At 39.0% G+C, this 18,362-nt stretch overlaps 1 protein-coding gene across 1 annotated transcript in view; it reads right to left on the bottom strand.

Moving 5' to 3' along the window:
- The window catches only part of Liprin-beta (liprin-beta), a 154,472-nt gene that overhangs the window by 63,793 nt on the left and 72,317 nt on the right, over positions 1-18,362 (bottom strand). Inside the window, exon 7 of the mRNA XM_068226107.1 lies at positions 10,177-10,390. Within this exon, the coding sequence (XP_068082208.1) occupies positions 10,177-10,390 (214 nt within the window). The remainder of the gene's footprint in view (positions 1-10,176; positions 10,391-18,362) is intronic.

Here is an 18,362-nt window from a genome sequence, read left to right as displayed (position 1 = left end):
GAGCCATTTTAGTGTTGCATGGTCCATTCTGATGAGGAATTCTTGGCCATACAGATACTTACGTATATGCTTGATGGTCTCCACAATGGCCAGCAGCTCCTTCTTGCTGATGCAATAATTTTTTTCCGGCATAGATAGGGTCTTATTGAAGTATGCCACTATCCTCACTTTGTTGTCCATGACTTGCGACAGGACACCCCCAATGCCAAATTCGCAAGTGTCGAGAATGAATTTCACCCCAGCTCTGGGATTTACCAAATCCTGTGCTGTACACAGTGTGTGCTTCAGGTGGTCGAAAGATTTCTGACATTCCTCCGTCCAGATGAACCGCTGGTCATTCTCCATAAGGAGATGTAACAGCTCGTCAGTGTTGGCAAATCCCACCCCCACCCCTTTTTTCACCACAGGCAAATGCTGGGACTGTACCTTAATTATGGCCACGGCTGCTTCCTTTCCATTCCTACGCCTTTCCTATCCCATCATCGCCATAAGACCTATCTGTGTCAGTGCAACATAAAGCAAAATAGCAACCAAAAAAATTAAGGTACAGCACCAGCATTTGCCTGGTGTGAAAATGGGAAACCACAGAAAACCATCTTCAGGGCTGCTGACAGTGGGATTCGAACCCACCAGCTCCCGGGTGCAAGCTCACAGCCGCGCGCCCCTAACCGCACGGCCAACTCCCCCAGTACAGGCAAATCCCCTGACAAATCAACGGTAGTTGCAAAGGCCGAGGAATCTTTGAAGGTCATGCTATAGGGAAACCAGACGAAAGCACAATACAAGGAGATGTCGGCTGGGAGGTTCCTGGCCTGATTCCCTAATCCCTTCCAAAAATTACCGAAGGGGGCTATGACAGGACTGACTGTCATTTGAGCACGTAACAGTGTGTTTCAGCAGTGTAATAGGGGAGACAATAGATATCCAGGAAGCTACTTCACTCATTCATTTCTAGTATTATTCTTCAATGCTACACACTACCAAATTGAAGATCATAACTACCAGATTCATCCATGCCAAAAAGCAAATTATCTCCTAGCATGTTAACAGTTAAGATTCATTACCTTACCACCTTGATTATCTCCTAAATGAAGGTGTTTATTAAGTTGTGTTCCGACAATGTAAGGAAGGTTCACTAGTTCAACGTGCTCAGAATTTGTGAGAATTAATTTTAAAAATAGCAGACTTTCATCATAGTTCTATTTCTTTACAGTAGAATGATGCCTTTAATTCTAGGAAATATAAAAATGAAGGACAATAGAATACTGAAATATTTTCTTCAAGTTTTGAGTACAAATGTTTAAAGTCATATCATCATTCAAGGTTTACATTTCAAGTGTAACTTTTTTTTTTTTTTTCAATTTGCTTTACATCGCACCGATACAGGTAGGTCTTAAGGCGACAAAACCATTCATGTTTAATTACCGATACATTATAATTGGCTACAGGTGTCTGACAGTGTGGGTAGGACATAGATGTTTAATCTCATGCACAAGAGTGTACTACTTCCACTGTGCTGTCAAACACTACAATGAAACTTTATAAAAATCCAGCACCCTGAAATCTGTTACTGTTTCAACTTACAGAGATAACACCTTTGCATTTAGAATAAATCTTTTATGTATTAGAAAAATATAAATGCAGAGATGTTAAACAATATCATGAAATGAATGTCACAGCAAATTTACTTTGTATAATGATCTTGGTCTATTTACAAAATGAAAGTATATTTTATGAAGCTTACTTGTTCCTAGAAACATTAAAATTGTTCCTGTTACAGCTGCATTGTCCAACCAGTAAAGCATGGACCACATCCTGTGTGTGTGTGCATAAACATTTTAACTGGTCCCTAAAGTAATTTAAAAAATTACTAAAATATTCAATCAAATGAGTAGCGCTTTGCATGTAACAAACTCTCTGATTTTAAACAAAGGTCATATGACTCACCACATCATTTTGTTGAACAGATATGAAAAATCTTGTTACCCGAGATTTTCAACTTCAACCCTTAGCACTCACAAGGCAGGGCTGCCCCGACGTCAGAATTTTCTCACATAGACCCTACGCCGGGGCACAACCAACAATGAACCTTTTCGGCTATAACTCCGTTGTTTGGTTACAACCACCCAAATTGGTCCTGCCATCTGCTGACAACTCTTTGGAATGCTTCAAGAGTTATTTTCTCTTCGATAACAGGCCCTGTGGAGAGTTTCCTCTGGTCATGCAAGAAGTGTGAATCTTGGTAAATACCAATGTCTAAAATGCTTTACGTTGTTCTTGAATAATATATCCTACTGTATTATATTCTGTTGGAAAACTGTAGGTAAATTTTCTGTAGATGGTGAAGATATTTAAATGGACCTAGAGTGGCAGGCATGTTCCCAGAAAAATGAGGGCTAAGGGTTAAATGATTTATAAATACCAGGTGTATAAGATTGATGTGAAATATTTGAGGTTGATCTGAAAAATACCTATGTTAGATATTTAAAAATGCCTGTAAAATTTGCTTCCCAATTTCATAGCTTTCTTAATATTTAAATAGATCATTTTGAGAACTCTACCTATGCATGGTGGGAGGAAGTTCTCTGACAACACTCCAAAATGAGGATTGGTGAATTTACTTTATAAAATCAAGAGCACTGCCAATATTAGTCACAACAAGAGCACTCATATTCTTTCCCCTGTTGTATATACTAACATGAGAGTGGAACTGAATATTCACTCTGCTCTATGAAGATACTTTTTTTTTTTTCCTCTAGGTGAAAGCAGTTGGATCACAATGATTTTAGAAAAACTTAACTTCACAATGATAACATAAAATAAGTTTGTAATACCCTCTCTCATCCACTATGTGGAAGTAACAATCATTTAGGAGATATTTTAAGTGGTAGTATAACATGCCTCATTTGGTACGTGCTGTATGCACTACATTAGTACTATATTACTCCCTCAACATGCAGAACAGGCAATGATATAATTCCCACCCAAACATGCATCCTTACTTATAACTAGTTTCAGAAAGCCCTTGTACTATGTTGTTTAGCCCTCTGTCCACAGATTTAAGAGCTACTCACCGTTGCAAAACAATCAATGTAAATATGTGTCCTGGTCTCGAGGTGGTGCAGTTTTTTCAGACACACCCCCAATGTAAGTGAGCTGCATGAACATTTTTAACCACATACCAGCCCTCCTGCCAGACCTACATTTCTGGCAGTACTGGGAATTGAACCTGGGCTTCTGGCAATGACAGCTAACAGTGCTAACCATTACACTACGAAGGTGGATAACAAAACCATGTTGATCCAAATCATGTAAACTTCCCCAATGTTGAACAATATGTTACCTCTACACTTCACCAAGTCAAGTTCTTCATCAGTCATCCTGTATCATTATCAGTGTTCATGGTTTGAAAGGCAAAAAAAGAAGCACAATTCTGGCTTACAGTTCAGGTTTCATGCTTCCTTCACCTCTGATAGAGGAAATAATGGTACCAAAAATGGGTATACTCTGCATCTTCAGGGGTTACTTTGCATCAAAGGTGAAAAGAGATTTACCCTATCTGCTGGACAGAAAGCTAAGTGAAGTTAAGTAGTTTTGGCATCGTCCAGCGATGGAACTTCAAGGCATGCCTTTAAGTACTTTCATAGATATTCCTGCCATTTTCTTTACACTGTTTTCATGTGTTCATTCTTGTGACCATAACCTACTCAAAATTGGAGTAGTCCATGAAAGTGTTAAACAATTCTATGAATGGAAGGACGTTAGTGGAGGAACAGACCCCACAAAGAGATGTGATAAACAGGGATTTTTTTGAATTACTGAACTTGAAAGGAAATTGTAAAATTGAAGCTAGTTAGGGCAACTGTGTACACAGTGCTTGCTGTTGTGAATTGTATTTTGTCAATTAGATTGTTGTAAGATTTGGATTATAATTGCAGTATTTAATTCCATTACAATTATTCTTCCTTCTTTCTTTCTTTCTTTCTTCCTTTCTTTCTTTCTTTCTTTAAAGTTTGTTGTTTCCCATGTTGAACCTTATATTATTAGCCATAAAGTGATGCCCTTTATTTCTTTCCATATAATTAATTGGCCATTCCATACTGTAACTTCGGATCTGTCACATTACTGATTTAAACATATGGAGATATAAGCAATGATACAAAGTTAGCAGTTCATATCGATTACTTAGCATCAGTATTTAGATCAGAATAAAACTTATTAAAAATGTTTAGGTCATTAAACTAAACATAACCGAGTTCGATAGTTGCAATCGCTTAAGGGTGGCCAGTATCCAGTATTCGGGAGATAGTGGGTTCAAACCCCACTGTCGGCAGCCCTGAAGATGGTTTTCCGTGGTTTCCCATTCTCACACCAGGCAAATGCTGGGGCTGTACCTTAATCACGGCCACGGCCATTTCCTTCCCACTCCTAGACTGTTCCTGTCTCATCGTCGCCATAAGACCTATCTGTGTCGGCGCGACGTAAAGCAACCTGTAAGAAACTATACACATGTGCATTCCTACTAATCCACAAACCACCTTTAAAGAGTTTTATGAATTTTCCAGTGTTGTAACATCTCTGAAAAAGTGTTTCTTCTTACAAACTACAAAAAGTGATGCAAAGCTTACCCATTTTACGGTAATAAAAATATTCTGTGCAGCTGTTAAAAGCCTGGAGCCTCCAATGATGGTGGCCAGTGTCTGCCATGTATTAGAAACTGCATGTAAGTGTGGTAGAAGGTAGTGTTATGTATGATGTGTGAGTGACAGGATTCTTGGGGACAGCACAAACACATGAAAAGTTTTCCTTGCCCTTTTTCCTGTTATGATCAAACATTTAACCAAATTTGTAAGAGGATGAGAGGTATCAATATCAAAGTACCCACACTGGTACTATAATCCACATATACCTGATACCTTACAGATTCCCTTATCTAAAGCTGATGCTTATTTTCTTAAACAGTGAAAAATAATTTCAAGGAGTAAATCAATGAGGGAAAATTTGTAATTAAAAGTGTATTATAAAAATTATACCAATCATTAAGTCATGCCTGCTATCAGCTGTTACACATTCACATGTTCTGTTCAAGTAAACTACTTCTGAATACTGTGCACTATCTTCTACATTCATTTTTACTAGTTCCATTCAATCATAATTATCAATTATGATATGCTGTTGGCCATGCTCAACATGCTTTTTGTTTAGCTGTATAATTTAGCAGGAACAAAAAGGATTATGATGTTTTCCACCATTCATGCTAAACAAAGTAGCTCCCGTCATTATCTGATTAAGAGGTAGTTAGGTACCTCTCATCCATAGCATATGATCAAAAACATTACTTATGTAAATTTTCATTCACCATGCAAACAATGAAATATTCCCTTTAGACTGAGGCTGTCATGGCCCAGATTAATCTTTTGGGTTCATGTCATCTGAAGTTTCCCTGAAGTTTGTCTCCTTTACACAGCATATATCCAAACGTTATGAAATGTTCTATTAGCATATAATGAAACATTTGCTTTTAGACAACTCATAAAACTATGAACAAACAAAGAGTAACATTTTGTTTCCTAGTCAAAGCAACTGTGTTATGTACCCATGAATAAAATTAGTGCATTCTATACACTGGCTTACAATAATCTTTGATTGGAATGCTTTTCAATAAGTTATAATACTTTTATCAATAAGTTCTAACGATAGAAATTTGGCAAATATTGTTGTGGACCATGTAGTCTTAAAGAGTTCTTGGCTTTATAAATACCATGTATATGCAAATAATCAACGTTTTTCTTTTTTAAAAATTTTGCAGCAAAACGTTGGGGTGCGGGTACTACCGTATTTGCATCATGATTGACAGTGCCCCTGGCACACAGAAATCTGGATGTTGGTATCTTTCCATCTGCTCTGTAAGGTAAGAAGCGTGCTGGGTACATATCATGTCATTTGTTTGGTGTCAATTTAAGTAGTATCACATGTTTAGGATGGCTGGTAGGAGTTCTTATTATAGGTCATTCATGGCTAAAGAAAAGCTTCACATTATTCAAGAGGCACAGCAAATTGGTAATTGTGCAGCAGGAAGAAGTACAATGTGGATGAGAGTTGCAGTACGTGGCTGGAAGAAATGTAACCAGTTGTATACTTCAATATTTTTTTGAAGAGTTTTTACTGCATAAAGATTATCATCTCCTCATCATCATCGCCCATCACTTCATTACTATCATTTTCTGTATTGGTATTCCATTAAGTTAACAGCTGTAAGTAATTTTTATTTCTGGAGGCAGGACAGGTTTTTCTCTGGGTACTCCAGTTTTCCCAGCCATCTTTCATTCCAGCAACACTCTCCAATATAATTTCATTTCATTAATCATTCATTAATCATTGCCCCAGAGGAGTGCGACAGGCTTCGACAGCCAGCACATTTCCTTTTTTTTTTTTTTTTTTGCTAGGGGCTTTACGTTGCACCGACACAGATAGGTCTTATGGCGACGATGGGATAGGAAAGGCCTAGGAGTTGGAAGGAAGCGGGCGTGGCCTTAATTTAGGTACAGCCCCAGCATTTGCCTGGTGTGAAAATGGGAAACCACGGAAAAACATCTTCAGGGCGGCCGATAGTGGGATTCGAACCTACTATCTCCCGGATGCAAGCTCACAGCCATGCGCCTCTATGCGCACGGCCAACTCACCCGGTAGCACATTTCCTATACTCGCCGCTAGATGGGGCTTCATTCATTCCATTCCTGACCCGATCGAATGACTGGAAACAGGCTGTGGATTTTCATTTTCATTATTATATACTGTATCTCGTAATCTGGTTAGATGGAACCTTCCCAGAAAAATAAATGTAATCTAATTTAAAGCTTGCCTTGGACAGACAAAGGCAAATTTGCAGAAAAAAGTGAAGTCTCCAGATATCAAAAACAGGATATGCAAATATGTCACTGAAAAGAGTCAGTTTGGATGTGTAGTCATGAGTGAAATGTGTCATTTGAAAGCTACAGCAATAGCAAGAGAGTTAAAAAGCTGCAAGGCTAGCCATGATTCGCTCACACGAGTTTTTGAATGAAATAACTTCAGTTTTCATAGGAAAACTAACACTGCACAACTTCTCCCAGCCAATTCTGAAGAAAAAATTGTGAATTCTCATGGGCCTGTTAGTCTGTGCCAAAAAAATCTGCATTTATTCTTGCAAATTGTTAATGTAGGCCGGACATATTTATTGTACTGCAGTATTTACAGATTTTAGTACAAATATTTAACAAACTATACAAATTATATTACAAAACTCATTTTCAGAACAACCTTCCTAGAATTGGTGTGGGGGTTATTCGATGGCAGGCCTTATTTACCTGTATACAGTAATTTGTGAATATTCCACACAGAACTGAGCTTGAGGTATGTCTAGGGGCGAGACAGCTATTAAAGGAGAGTAGTTAATGCACAAGATGGGTTTCATGATTAGTGGAGCATTCAGGTTCAAGTCCCAAAGGTATTCAATACTTTTTCAACTCAACAATCCTGTAAAGCTATCAGCAGAATCTGATCAGAAGGTCACACTGAATGTGGTTTAAATTAACCTCTGTAGTAGGGAGGCGATTTTTAGCATTTTGTAATTTTCTTTCTATGCTCATGTCTTTCTATGTATGACTTGCTCTGCACTTGATTACTCCTTTCCATAAATTATATCGACTCATCAGATTCCTTTTCTCCTTTAGTGTTTGCTGCGTGTTCCTAGTGTTTTATCACCTGTATTTATTTTAGTTTCTCCTCCCGCTTCCTCTGTTTACCTAGCTTTCTTCTTATCTTACATTTACCACATCAAGATTGAAAATCTAAGATAGTCTCATCAAAAGAGAGTCGGAGCCTGCCCTCCTGATGATGTTGGGAAGCAGAAATGATTTTGTCAGGTGCTGAGAAGAAATTAATGTAGAAAAATGGGGATTCATGAGGAGAAAGCCAATGTGTTTGAAGATGTGGAGATTGTCCTTGTACTTTTGTGTTTCCTTTGATTTTGAAGATTTTGTGGAGAGTTATTAATTTACAACATTTTTGATCATTTCAACACTTCCTCGCTCTAAGATATTCTTGTACAATAGAGAAAAGAAAAAAAACAGAGATTTTTCATTCAGCATACTAAAATGAGGATTTGGCACCAAGTGAACCTTATGTCACAAAAATATCTGTTTAATCTGTACAAACAGTATATATATCAACATATTTGTACAACATAGTAATTTAAGGTACAGAATTATCTGAAAACTGTAAAAGAAGTTAGTGGGATGTAAAACCAATTATATTATTAAGACACAGAATGTCTGTAAACACACACAGTGTCTACAATGAATTGTATAATTCTATACAAGGAACTGCTGGCAGGATAGGTTTGGTGCATACTTTGCAACGAGAGAGAATGAAACCATCAAGAAAATATTAAACATAGGACCCAAACCCCATGGCACTTAACACCCTTGAAAGGGCTTTGGCCTGCCCAGCGACTGCTGCTCGGCCCGAAGGCCTGCAGATTACGAGGGGCTGTGTGGTCAGCACGACGCATCCTCTCGGCTTTCGAGACGGGGGGCGCCATCTCGCCGTCAGATAGCTCCTCAATTCTAATCACGTAGGCTGAGTGGACCTCGAACCAGCCCTCAGGTTGCGAGAAAAATCCCTGACCTGGCCGGGAATCGAAGCCGGGGCCTCCGGGCGAGAGGCAGGCATGCTACCCCTACACCACGGGGCCAGCTTAAATACAGGACAGGCATCAAAAATCACAATGGCCTGGGTTGCTCAAACCTTGGTTTCTAGTCGTCTCATGGAACAAAGCTATTAAAGCAGACCTTTGCCCAAATGCATTTTAACCCGTCGATTGCCAAGGAGCGCGAGCACACTCCTCCCAACTCTTGCTAAAATTGCCAGGAGCGCAACCGCACATAATTAAAATAATTTGGACATTTTACTAATGGAATTTAAACAACAACAACAAACATGATGACATTTTCTGCCATATTTTTGAAACCTGTACTTAGAAATCTGCTATCCATTAAAGAATTGTAATAGTATTTTGTTAAATTAATATATTATTCTACCTCTGTGAATTTTTATCCATGCATAGCAAATAAACTGCCTTTAAATCAATAACAAATGGTCACAAGAATAAGAGAGACTTATCTAAGTAAATAAAATTAGATATTATTCAGTATTGATGTGCACCAGAGGCACTCATCATTGGAAATCCGTTTTTGTGATGTGTTTTACATCCCACTAACTTCTGAAGATTTTTGGCAACTGGGGAAGAGAAGAGGGCCAGGACTGGAAAATTATATGGGCATGGATTCAATTAAGGTACTGCCTGCTATGAAAATAATGAACCATAGAAAACCATCCTCAGACCTGCCACCAGTGGGGTTTGAGTCCACCATCTCCTTAACGTAAGCTTACAGTTATATGATCTGTACTGAGTAGCCAACTGGCATATTGATTGGTAAAACATGTTACTAGTTAAAGTATGGTTAAGGTTCTCATTTCAACAACTGTGAGTGAACGACCACCGAAGTTAAGAAAGAAGAATCTTCATAGTATAATAAACCTTATGGTTAATAATCTTTGATCATAATATCTGTAAGAAAAATGAAAAAACGGCTATTTATTTTCATCTTTACATTCAATATCATTCATTTAAAAATTGTTACTTGAACTGGCTAGAGATTCAACTACCTACAGAACATTCTCCTGAACTCAAGGAAGTAAATTGGAGAGAAATAGTAAAAACAAAATTTATTCTACGGTAATTGGGGGATTAGCAGTGATCAAACCTCAAATCAAGGCAACTGAGTAGCACTATTTTACACATATGACTAGATTTTTCTTCTTTAAGTTATTAACTTTCATAATGCTTATTACCAAACATGCAATGTATGCACCTTTTCAACTGATATTTAATTTGTATTAAAAAGACTATGTGACTAGTTAGAAGGCTTTTACGTGAATATACTGATGCTATTTCACTTTAAGATCATTGAGACATCAAGTACGTTATGAAACTAAATCATTAGATGCAATGCAGCAATGATCTTTCAAAAATGCAGGGCACTAATAGAGTTATGTCAAAGCATGCACGAGCAGCCTTGGTTATTTTGCATTGCTCAATTCAGGCGAGCCATGCAGAGAGTGCCCCAGTATCACCTAGATTTGGAGTTGAGTAACTCTTGTCTCCCCCAACTCGCCGGCTCGCCTGTTGGAATGGGAGGAAGGAAGAAAGTCCTTTACCGAACACCACACCCTTCTTCGCGCTGCCTGGACCACCATCAAAGGGCTGCACAGAGCTACCGCTGCCAGCTAGTTGACGGGGCAGACTGCCATAGTGGTCAACCTTCCTTCGATAGCTTGCTGGAGGTGTCTATAAGCAAAAAATTGAAGATCAGTTATTCACACCAATGGAAAATAAGAGTGGGACTAAGTATAAGGGGCAGTCAAATGAAAATCGAACACCCACTAAAACGTGACCATGGAATGGTTTTATCCAAAAGTAATTACCAAAATCGTTAGTACATTTATCCCTCTGGGAGACGAAACGATCAATTCCAGTTTTGTAGAAGAGGTAGACCGCTGACGGATCCACAACTGCAGCCATTCTTACACTTCCTCGTCTGAATGAAACAGGCGTCCATGAATGTCTTTCTTCAGGTCGCAAAAAAAATGTGAAAATAACAAGGTGAAGGATCCGGACTGTACGGAGGATGTTGAAGTGTTTCCCAACCAAATCACTGAAGCGTAGCCTTCGCGCATGGTTGCAGTGATGTGCGTCCTTCTCAGAATCTCTTGTGCCACTCGTGCACACTCGTCATGGACATGAAGTGTTCACCATACACAACACACATACGATGATGAGTTTCGCGTACTCCATTACCCTCAGCCATCAGGAAACGAACCACACTTCTTTGCTCTTCTATGCATGCCTCCATTCTACAGCTGGACAAACACACTACACCAGTCCGTGCCCCAACAAAGATATAATCCAACAACTGCACGCACCTGCAAGTTGTCACTACACATTTCTCCTACCACAGTGATGGCAGTATCGATAAGTAACAACAGTGTTGCCACCTTTCGCGCGAAGGTACATTATGGCGGATGTTCAATTTTCATTTGACTGCCCCTTATTTAAATTTAGACACACTGACAGAACTTTTATTAAGTTCCATGGATTGAAAGGCAAGAAACATTTCATTAATAATGAAAGTAGATTTGCTCAAATAAAGCCCAGCAAATACTGTAAGTCTACTTTTGACAGAGACTACACAGTAAAAACAGCAGCCAACTTTTTTTCTTTCCAAGTTGCTTTACATCGCACCAACACAGGTCTTATGAGGACAATGGGAAAGGAAAGGGCTAGGAAGCACCCGTGGCCTTAATTAAGGTACAGCCCCAGCATTTGCCTGGTATGAAAATGGGAAACCATGGAAAACCATCTTCAGGGCTGCCGACAGTGGGGTTCGAACCCACTATCTCCTGAGTACCGGATACTGGCCGCACTTAAGTGACTGCAGCTATCGAGCTCGGTCAGCCAACATTTAGGACTGATCTATTTTAGAGTCCAAAGTGGTACAATAATTGACACAGGATGAGATGGGTGGAAACCAATGTAGGTTTGGACCATGAACAATCTGCAGGACTAGATTTTCAGGATGCTCCATATAACTGAGAAATACCATGAGAGAAATGGTGTGTTATGTTAAAGTTTTGCTGAGCTAGAAAAAGTATACAGCAGAATACCAATGAAAAGGATGTTAACCATCATAAGGTATCGATACATATGTTGATAACCAGGTTACAGTGGAGTTTGGTATACAACGAGTTGTTTTTTCATAGTAGATACACAAGTCGGTTATCTGTCATCATTATCATCCATATTATACATGGATAATTGACTGAATGACATAAATTGGCACAGTGGGATTCAGTTAACACAAAATCATGTAAGCGTGGTCTGGCTCCATGGATAAATGGCTAAAATGCTGGCCTTTGTTCCAAGGGGTTCAGTTCCCAGCTATGTTGGAGATTTTAACTTTCGTTAGTTTATTCCTCTGGCTCGGGGGCTGAGTGCTTGCGCCGTTTTCAGCATTAGAATTAATCTTTGGTGGGGCCCCTTCCTCACGGATGCGCACGTTGCCTATACAGCGTCCACTCAAAAGACCTGCACCAGGCCTCTGCGGAAACCAATAATAAATAGGTAAAAAAATTATAAATTCAAAATTAATTTCGGCAGACAGAAGAACCTAACAGTTATAAATAGCAGATACTTAGTCAAATATTACACATTAATGTTTTCGTTATCAGCTTTGTCACACACCAGGGACTCAGCTTAATCTCTGGATATGCATTTAACCCATTTATGCCCAGGTGGGTCGTTTTCGACCCATCAAATTATGCTATCCTTCTTTAAGCTATCACATTGTTGACACTTGTAAGATCGATTAAGTTAACCATTATATATTTCGTCACACGTTTAGGCGGGAATTTGATTCATTGTTGGCGTTATTCTTGATCTGGAGTCAACAGAAGAAAGATGGATTGTCAGCCCTCTGCATGCGGGAGAAGAATGTAAGTAGAAATGATAACTATTCTCATTGGCATGTTCTTCATTGCAGTATTTACTATTTAAAACTTTAATTATATACATACATAACTTGATATCCGCATAACTTGCTTAGAATTTCCGGTATTTTCAATGGAACCTAGTATGGGTCGCTAACGACCCGCTGGGCAGTTACTCGAGAACTATCATTGACTTTCCCATTCACTCGATAATGACCATATGTTTAGTTTAAACCTTACATAATTAGTCTTAGTATTCCTAATTGCTCTGTAATTTATTGTAGAGTACAGCAACTGACAGTTGTAGAAATTCTGGATGAGTTCGAAGCGGCTGATCCTTCAGATATCCCTGACTCAGGTGTTGATATCTTTATTGGGCTGCCTGAAGATGGAGGAGAAGAAACAGATGCTGACTCTGGTGATGAAGATTGTTCAGATCCTGACAGACTAAATCGTGCTCAGCTTCAAGCTCCAGCAGAGTTAGTGATGCAGGTACCGTACCAATAAACAGTAACTTCAATTCAGAACTTGCTCCCGATTTCAGTGATGAACCTGAACCACTTCCGGAAAATGAACAGGTTGACGGTAGTGACTTGGATACAAATTGTACTAATGGGAAAGCTAAATCCTACTCTTTCAATTGGAAAATAGGTGATCCCACCCTCTTCTTCGTCCAATATTTGTCATCCAGGTAAAAGAAATTTTACGATCCAATCACAGCCTATAGACTTTTTAAAAGCATTTCTCGATGAAAATACAGTTCTTCAAATATTGAAATATACCACTGGTTATGCCTCTTACACCAATAATCCACAGTTTCAATTATTGTTGGAAGAGATGTACTCTTTTCTCGGCATACTATTTCTGAGTGGGTATGTACCCCCACCACGAAGAAGGATGATTTGGGAGAATTCAGATAACGTTAGAAACAAACTTGTTCAGAACAGCATGCGTAGGAATAGGTTTGAGGAAATATTCAGATTTCTTCATGTTTGTGATAATTTGGATCTCCCTGCAGGTGACAAAATGGGTAATCTGAGGAATTTTATAAATCATCTAAACAAGTCATTTCTTATAAATGCTTCCAATGAAGACAAAGTATCTACTGATGAGTCTATGATACCATATTTCGAACGCCACAGGTGTAAGCAATTCATCCGCGGCAAACCAATTTGTTTCGGCTTCAAAGGCTGGGTAGCCGCTCAGCGGACAGGCTACTGTCTCCAGGCTGACATTTACCAAGGATATAAAGGAGGAGAACGGAGTGGGATTAGGTGAAGCAGTAGTGATGACATTTGTGAATATTCTTTCTGAAGTATTTCCTGGAACTGCTTTTTCTTTCTATTTCGATAACTTTTCTACGTCAGCTAAGCTTCTATGTAGGATCTCTGAAAAAGGCCATCATGCTACAGGAACTCTTTGAAGGAACAGAATGCTAAAGTGCCCTATTTCTGGTAAGCCTGTCATTGAAAAGAAAGAGCGTGCTTACTTTGAATTTTGTTTTGATAAAGAGCACAGTGTGATAGTTGTGTCTTGGAAAGACAATGGTGTAGTGAACATTATGTCAAATCGGTTTGGTGTAGCTACCCTTCAAGAGGTCACAAGATACTCAGTCAGCCAACAGGGGAAAATAAAAGTCAAACAGCCAAATGTTTTCCGTAAGTACAACCAAAGCATGGGTGGAGTTGATCTCATGAACCATAACGTGTCAGATTTGCGAATTTCAATTCGTGGCCAAAAATGGTACATTCCTATTTTGTTTTGGTTGCTCGATTTATGCAAACAATGCCTGGATTCTTAGCAGGAGCTACGGTATGTCTCTTGATGCCCTAATTGGGAAGCAACCAAGGCAATTCTCTACAAATATGGGACAGCTCCTAAGGGAAGAGGTCGACTTACATCGCTTACAACGCCAGAGGAAGGACCATCGAGGGCACCTGCCGATAAGTCAACAACCTAGGCGCCGATGCAAGATTTGTCGCAATAAAACAGTGAAGGCCTGTGCGAGGTGTAATGTTCCCCTTCATGACAGATGTTTTGTACATTACCATGAGTGAGTTTCAGTTCCACTGTCAGTTATGGAATCTGAGTTACGTGTTTTGGGTACGAAATATTATTATAATTAAACAGAACAATGACAACTATTGCTCTTTGTGTCATTATAACACTCATTTCTAAAGGTAAGTGAACTGTAAGTCTGTAGAAATAAATTGTTGCTAAGGTTGATGTTCAGAATATTATCTCTCCCTGTTTCCCGAGCAAGTGCTTATGTGTTTATATGGGTTCTAGATAAGTAAATATGGTTTTGTTCATTTGTACATGAATAGTGGGTCCTATTAAGTGATTATATATACAAGTTATCAATATCGGAAGAAAAAAATAATTTGGGCATAAATGGGTTAATAATATCTCCTGGCAATCTTTTTATAATATGCAAGTTGAATTTCCTTACTTCATCATTTCTTATGGCTAATATTGCTTGACTATTCATATTCCTCAGTTATACCTCAAGGATAAAATGCTATGATCAAATTATCGCATAATATTTCATCATAAGATTTTTAGGTGGAGATGATGTGGGATACAAGCTAAAGCCAAATTTTTATCAGGAAATCTTCATGTCCATACATACAGTAGGACAACACCCTAAACAAATATTTTGTGTCCGCACTTCACAAGAGTTTGCCTTTGAAGAGTGCTTTTTGTTTTCAGAGGGGTTTAATCTTGATACTGGCTCACTGTTTACATGCATGACAGTGTTTCAATATGAACTTAACCTGCACGCAATAATGAGATGTCAGCCACCAACATGAAATTTCAATGGAATACTGGTCCGTACTAGTCTGGAATGCCTTTGCTGGCAGGACCTAGTGTTTACAGTGCACTATGTCTTCTGGTGTGAGCTAGAGCAATTTTGTTACTTTCATTGATCTGTCTCTGTCTTATCCTTGGCTTTGACAATATGAAAGTGACTGAGGTATGAGCAATGCTAGTAATGCCATTACATGTGCAGCCAGTCCCTGCTATGAATGGTGTGAAAATGTTGCTCATAGGGTCGGTTGGTGCATGCATTTCAGTGGGCTTGGCAGACTGATATGTAATAGCAACTTCTGGCTCCGTGAGGAAAGCAACGGGAAACTACCTCACTCCTCATTTCCCTAATACGCCTCATCAGTGATGTCTTGGCCATCTATGACAGCTGATGACAGAGCTGTTGAGGATCCAACCAGCCTTAGGGCTGAAGACTGAACATACATACACTAGTCTGGATTAGGGAGGTTCCTGGCTGTGATAATGGTGCCAAGCGTACAAGAGACAACGATGTAATGAAGGATATGTTAAGAAGAGGTGTAGAGAAAACGTTAATGAGCGTAATGAATAATCTTTTTAATATAACAGAGCGATGATATGAAATGAAATGGCATATGACTTTTAGTGCCAGGAGTGTCCGAGGACAAGTTCGGCTCGCCAGATGCAGGTCTTTTGATTTTACGCCCGTAGGCAATCTGCGTGTCGTGATGATGATGAAATGATGATGAAGACGACACATACACCCAGCCCCCATACCAGCAAAATTAACCAATTATGGTTAAAATTCCGGACCCTGCCAGGAATCGAACCAAGGACCCCTGTGACCAAAGGCCAACATGCTAACCATTTACCCATGGAGCTGGACAACAGAGCGATATTAACAAATTAGGGAAGATTTCATATAAACAAAGGCAATCAAGAGCTAAAAAAGAAGTCTAAATATCAAAGAATAACAACTTTAAAATGGTAATATTTCTGAGCATAATACAATGCTGATAAGGAAACATTATGCTTGTTATTTAAAGGGGCCTAACATCTAGGTCATCAGCCTGACAAGAAAATATAGAACTAACATACAGTAGAATTCCGCTGTAACGAACACCAGTATAACAAAATTTTCAGAACAATGAATTTTTTGGGGGGGTCCCTTCCTTTTTCCCTATTTGTTGTGTGTTAAAATATTTCATTTTAACAAATTTCGTAGTTTTAGTTTAACAAATTGAAATTGAGCTCTTTTCTTTACCAATTTGACCAAATTTTCTCAAATTAAAACTAAAATTCATCCTGTTCTATGACCAACATTTTTCTTGTTATATTATTTCGTTATTCAGATGATATGATCGCCATTTTTCATATATGCACCATATGCAATCAAGAAGGCAATCAGTTTTGTGTAACCAATATGCTTCGCCCGTCATCCAATGTAAGACGTCACTCTATTAGCTGAGCAGGAGCGCCAAGTTTGCAATCCACCAATGAACGTTACGCTTTGTGTAACCAATAGGCTTCGCCCATCAACCAATGTAAGACGTCACACTATTGACTGAGTAGGATTGAGATGTTTGTAATCCACCAATGAACTTGACGGTGTTGTCGCATCATACATTGCATGTTTCTTCTTCGTATTTAATGTGCAAAGTAACGTGTTTCTGTTAAGGTTATATCATTAAACTTGCAAATTTCATGTGCATTTCGTTGAATAAGTTCATATCATCGCAAATGGATAAGCAGAAGCGACAGCAGTTTTCGTTGAGTGAAAAACGTAAAATACTTGCAGAAGTAAAGAAAGGCGGAAAGAAAGGAGAAGTAGCGAAGAATTATGGCATTAGCCCGTCAACACTTTCTACTTTTTTAAAAACAGAAAAGTAAGATAGAGGAAAACATTGATGCTGATCCCCTAGGTCCACAGCGTAAGATGATCAGGACAGCCGACTACAAGGAGGTGGACCAAGCCATCTATACGTGGTTTGTGGAAATGCGGAGTAAAAACATTCCAATAAACGGCCCACTGTTATGTGAGCGTGTGCGATCTTTCGCACATTCACTTGGGTCACCTGAATTTATGGGTAGTGCTGGTTGGCTTCATAGGTTCCAGGAGAGATATGGCATATGCCATAAAATTATAAATGGTGAAATTAATGATGCCCCGAAGGAAGTTACGTCTTCATGGCGGCTGGAGACTCTAATGGCTGCCTTGAAGGAATATTGGCCGGCAGACATTTATAATGCAGACGAAACTGCATTATTTTATAAACTAATGCCGAACAAAACCCTTGATTTCAAGGGAAATAAGCGTTTTGGGAGCAAACGTTCAAAAGAACGTATCACAGCTCTTTTGTGCACCAATTCCACATGGGCGGACAAACTGAAGCCTCTCATAACTGGGAAGTTTGGGAAGCCAAGGTGCTTCAACGGGGTGCAACATCTGCCCTGCTGTGAATACAGGCACAACTCTAAGGCATGGATGACATCTGTGCTATTCAAAGAGTGGTTGTTGGACTTGGAACGTCGGTTGAAGGCCGAAAAGAGGAGAATTCTTCTATTATTGGACAATTGCTCTTCTCATAATTGTGTGCCTTGCTATTTGGAGCATGTAAAAGTTTTATTTTTGCCTCCAAATACAACTTCAATTCTGCAGCCACTGGATCAGGGTATAAATTCACGCAGTGAAGCGACATTACAAATATGAAGTTTTGAAGCTTCCACCTAATCAATACATATATTGATATATATGTATTGTACATATGTATTAATTAGGTGGAAGCTTCAAAACTTCATATTTGTGAATATAATCAATACGGAAATGAAACTTATAGATTATCGTAAAGCAGCATTACCGAGCTCATGTGGTCCGTCGAATGCTGTGCAACGTTGCCACGAATAGAGACATTAACATCAACATATTAGGAGCAATGCAGGTATTTAATGCTGCACGGAAATCCCTGACTGTAGACATCATCACA

The sequence above is a fragment of the Anabrus simplex genome, chromosome 2 (assembly GCF_040414725.1).
Source record: "Anabrus simplex isolate iqAnaSimp1 chromosome 2, ASM4041472v1, whole genome shotgun sequence".
In the NCBI taxonomy this organism is placed as follows: domain Eukaryota; kingdom Metazoa; phylum Arthropoda; class Insecta; order Orthoptera; family Tettigoniidae; genus Anabrus; species Anabrus simplex.
The sequence above is the reverse complement of the archived record's forward strand: the minus strand, read 5'-3'. Positions and strand labels throughout refer to the sequence as shown.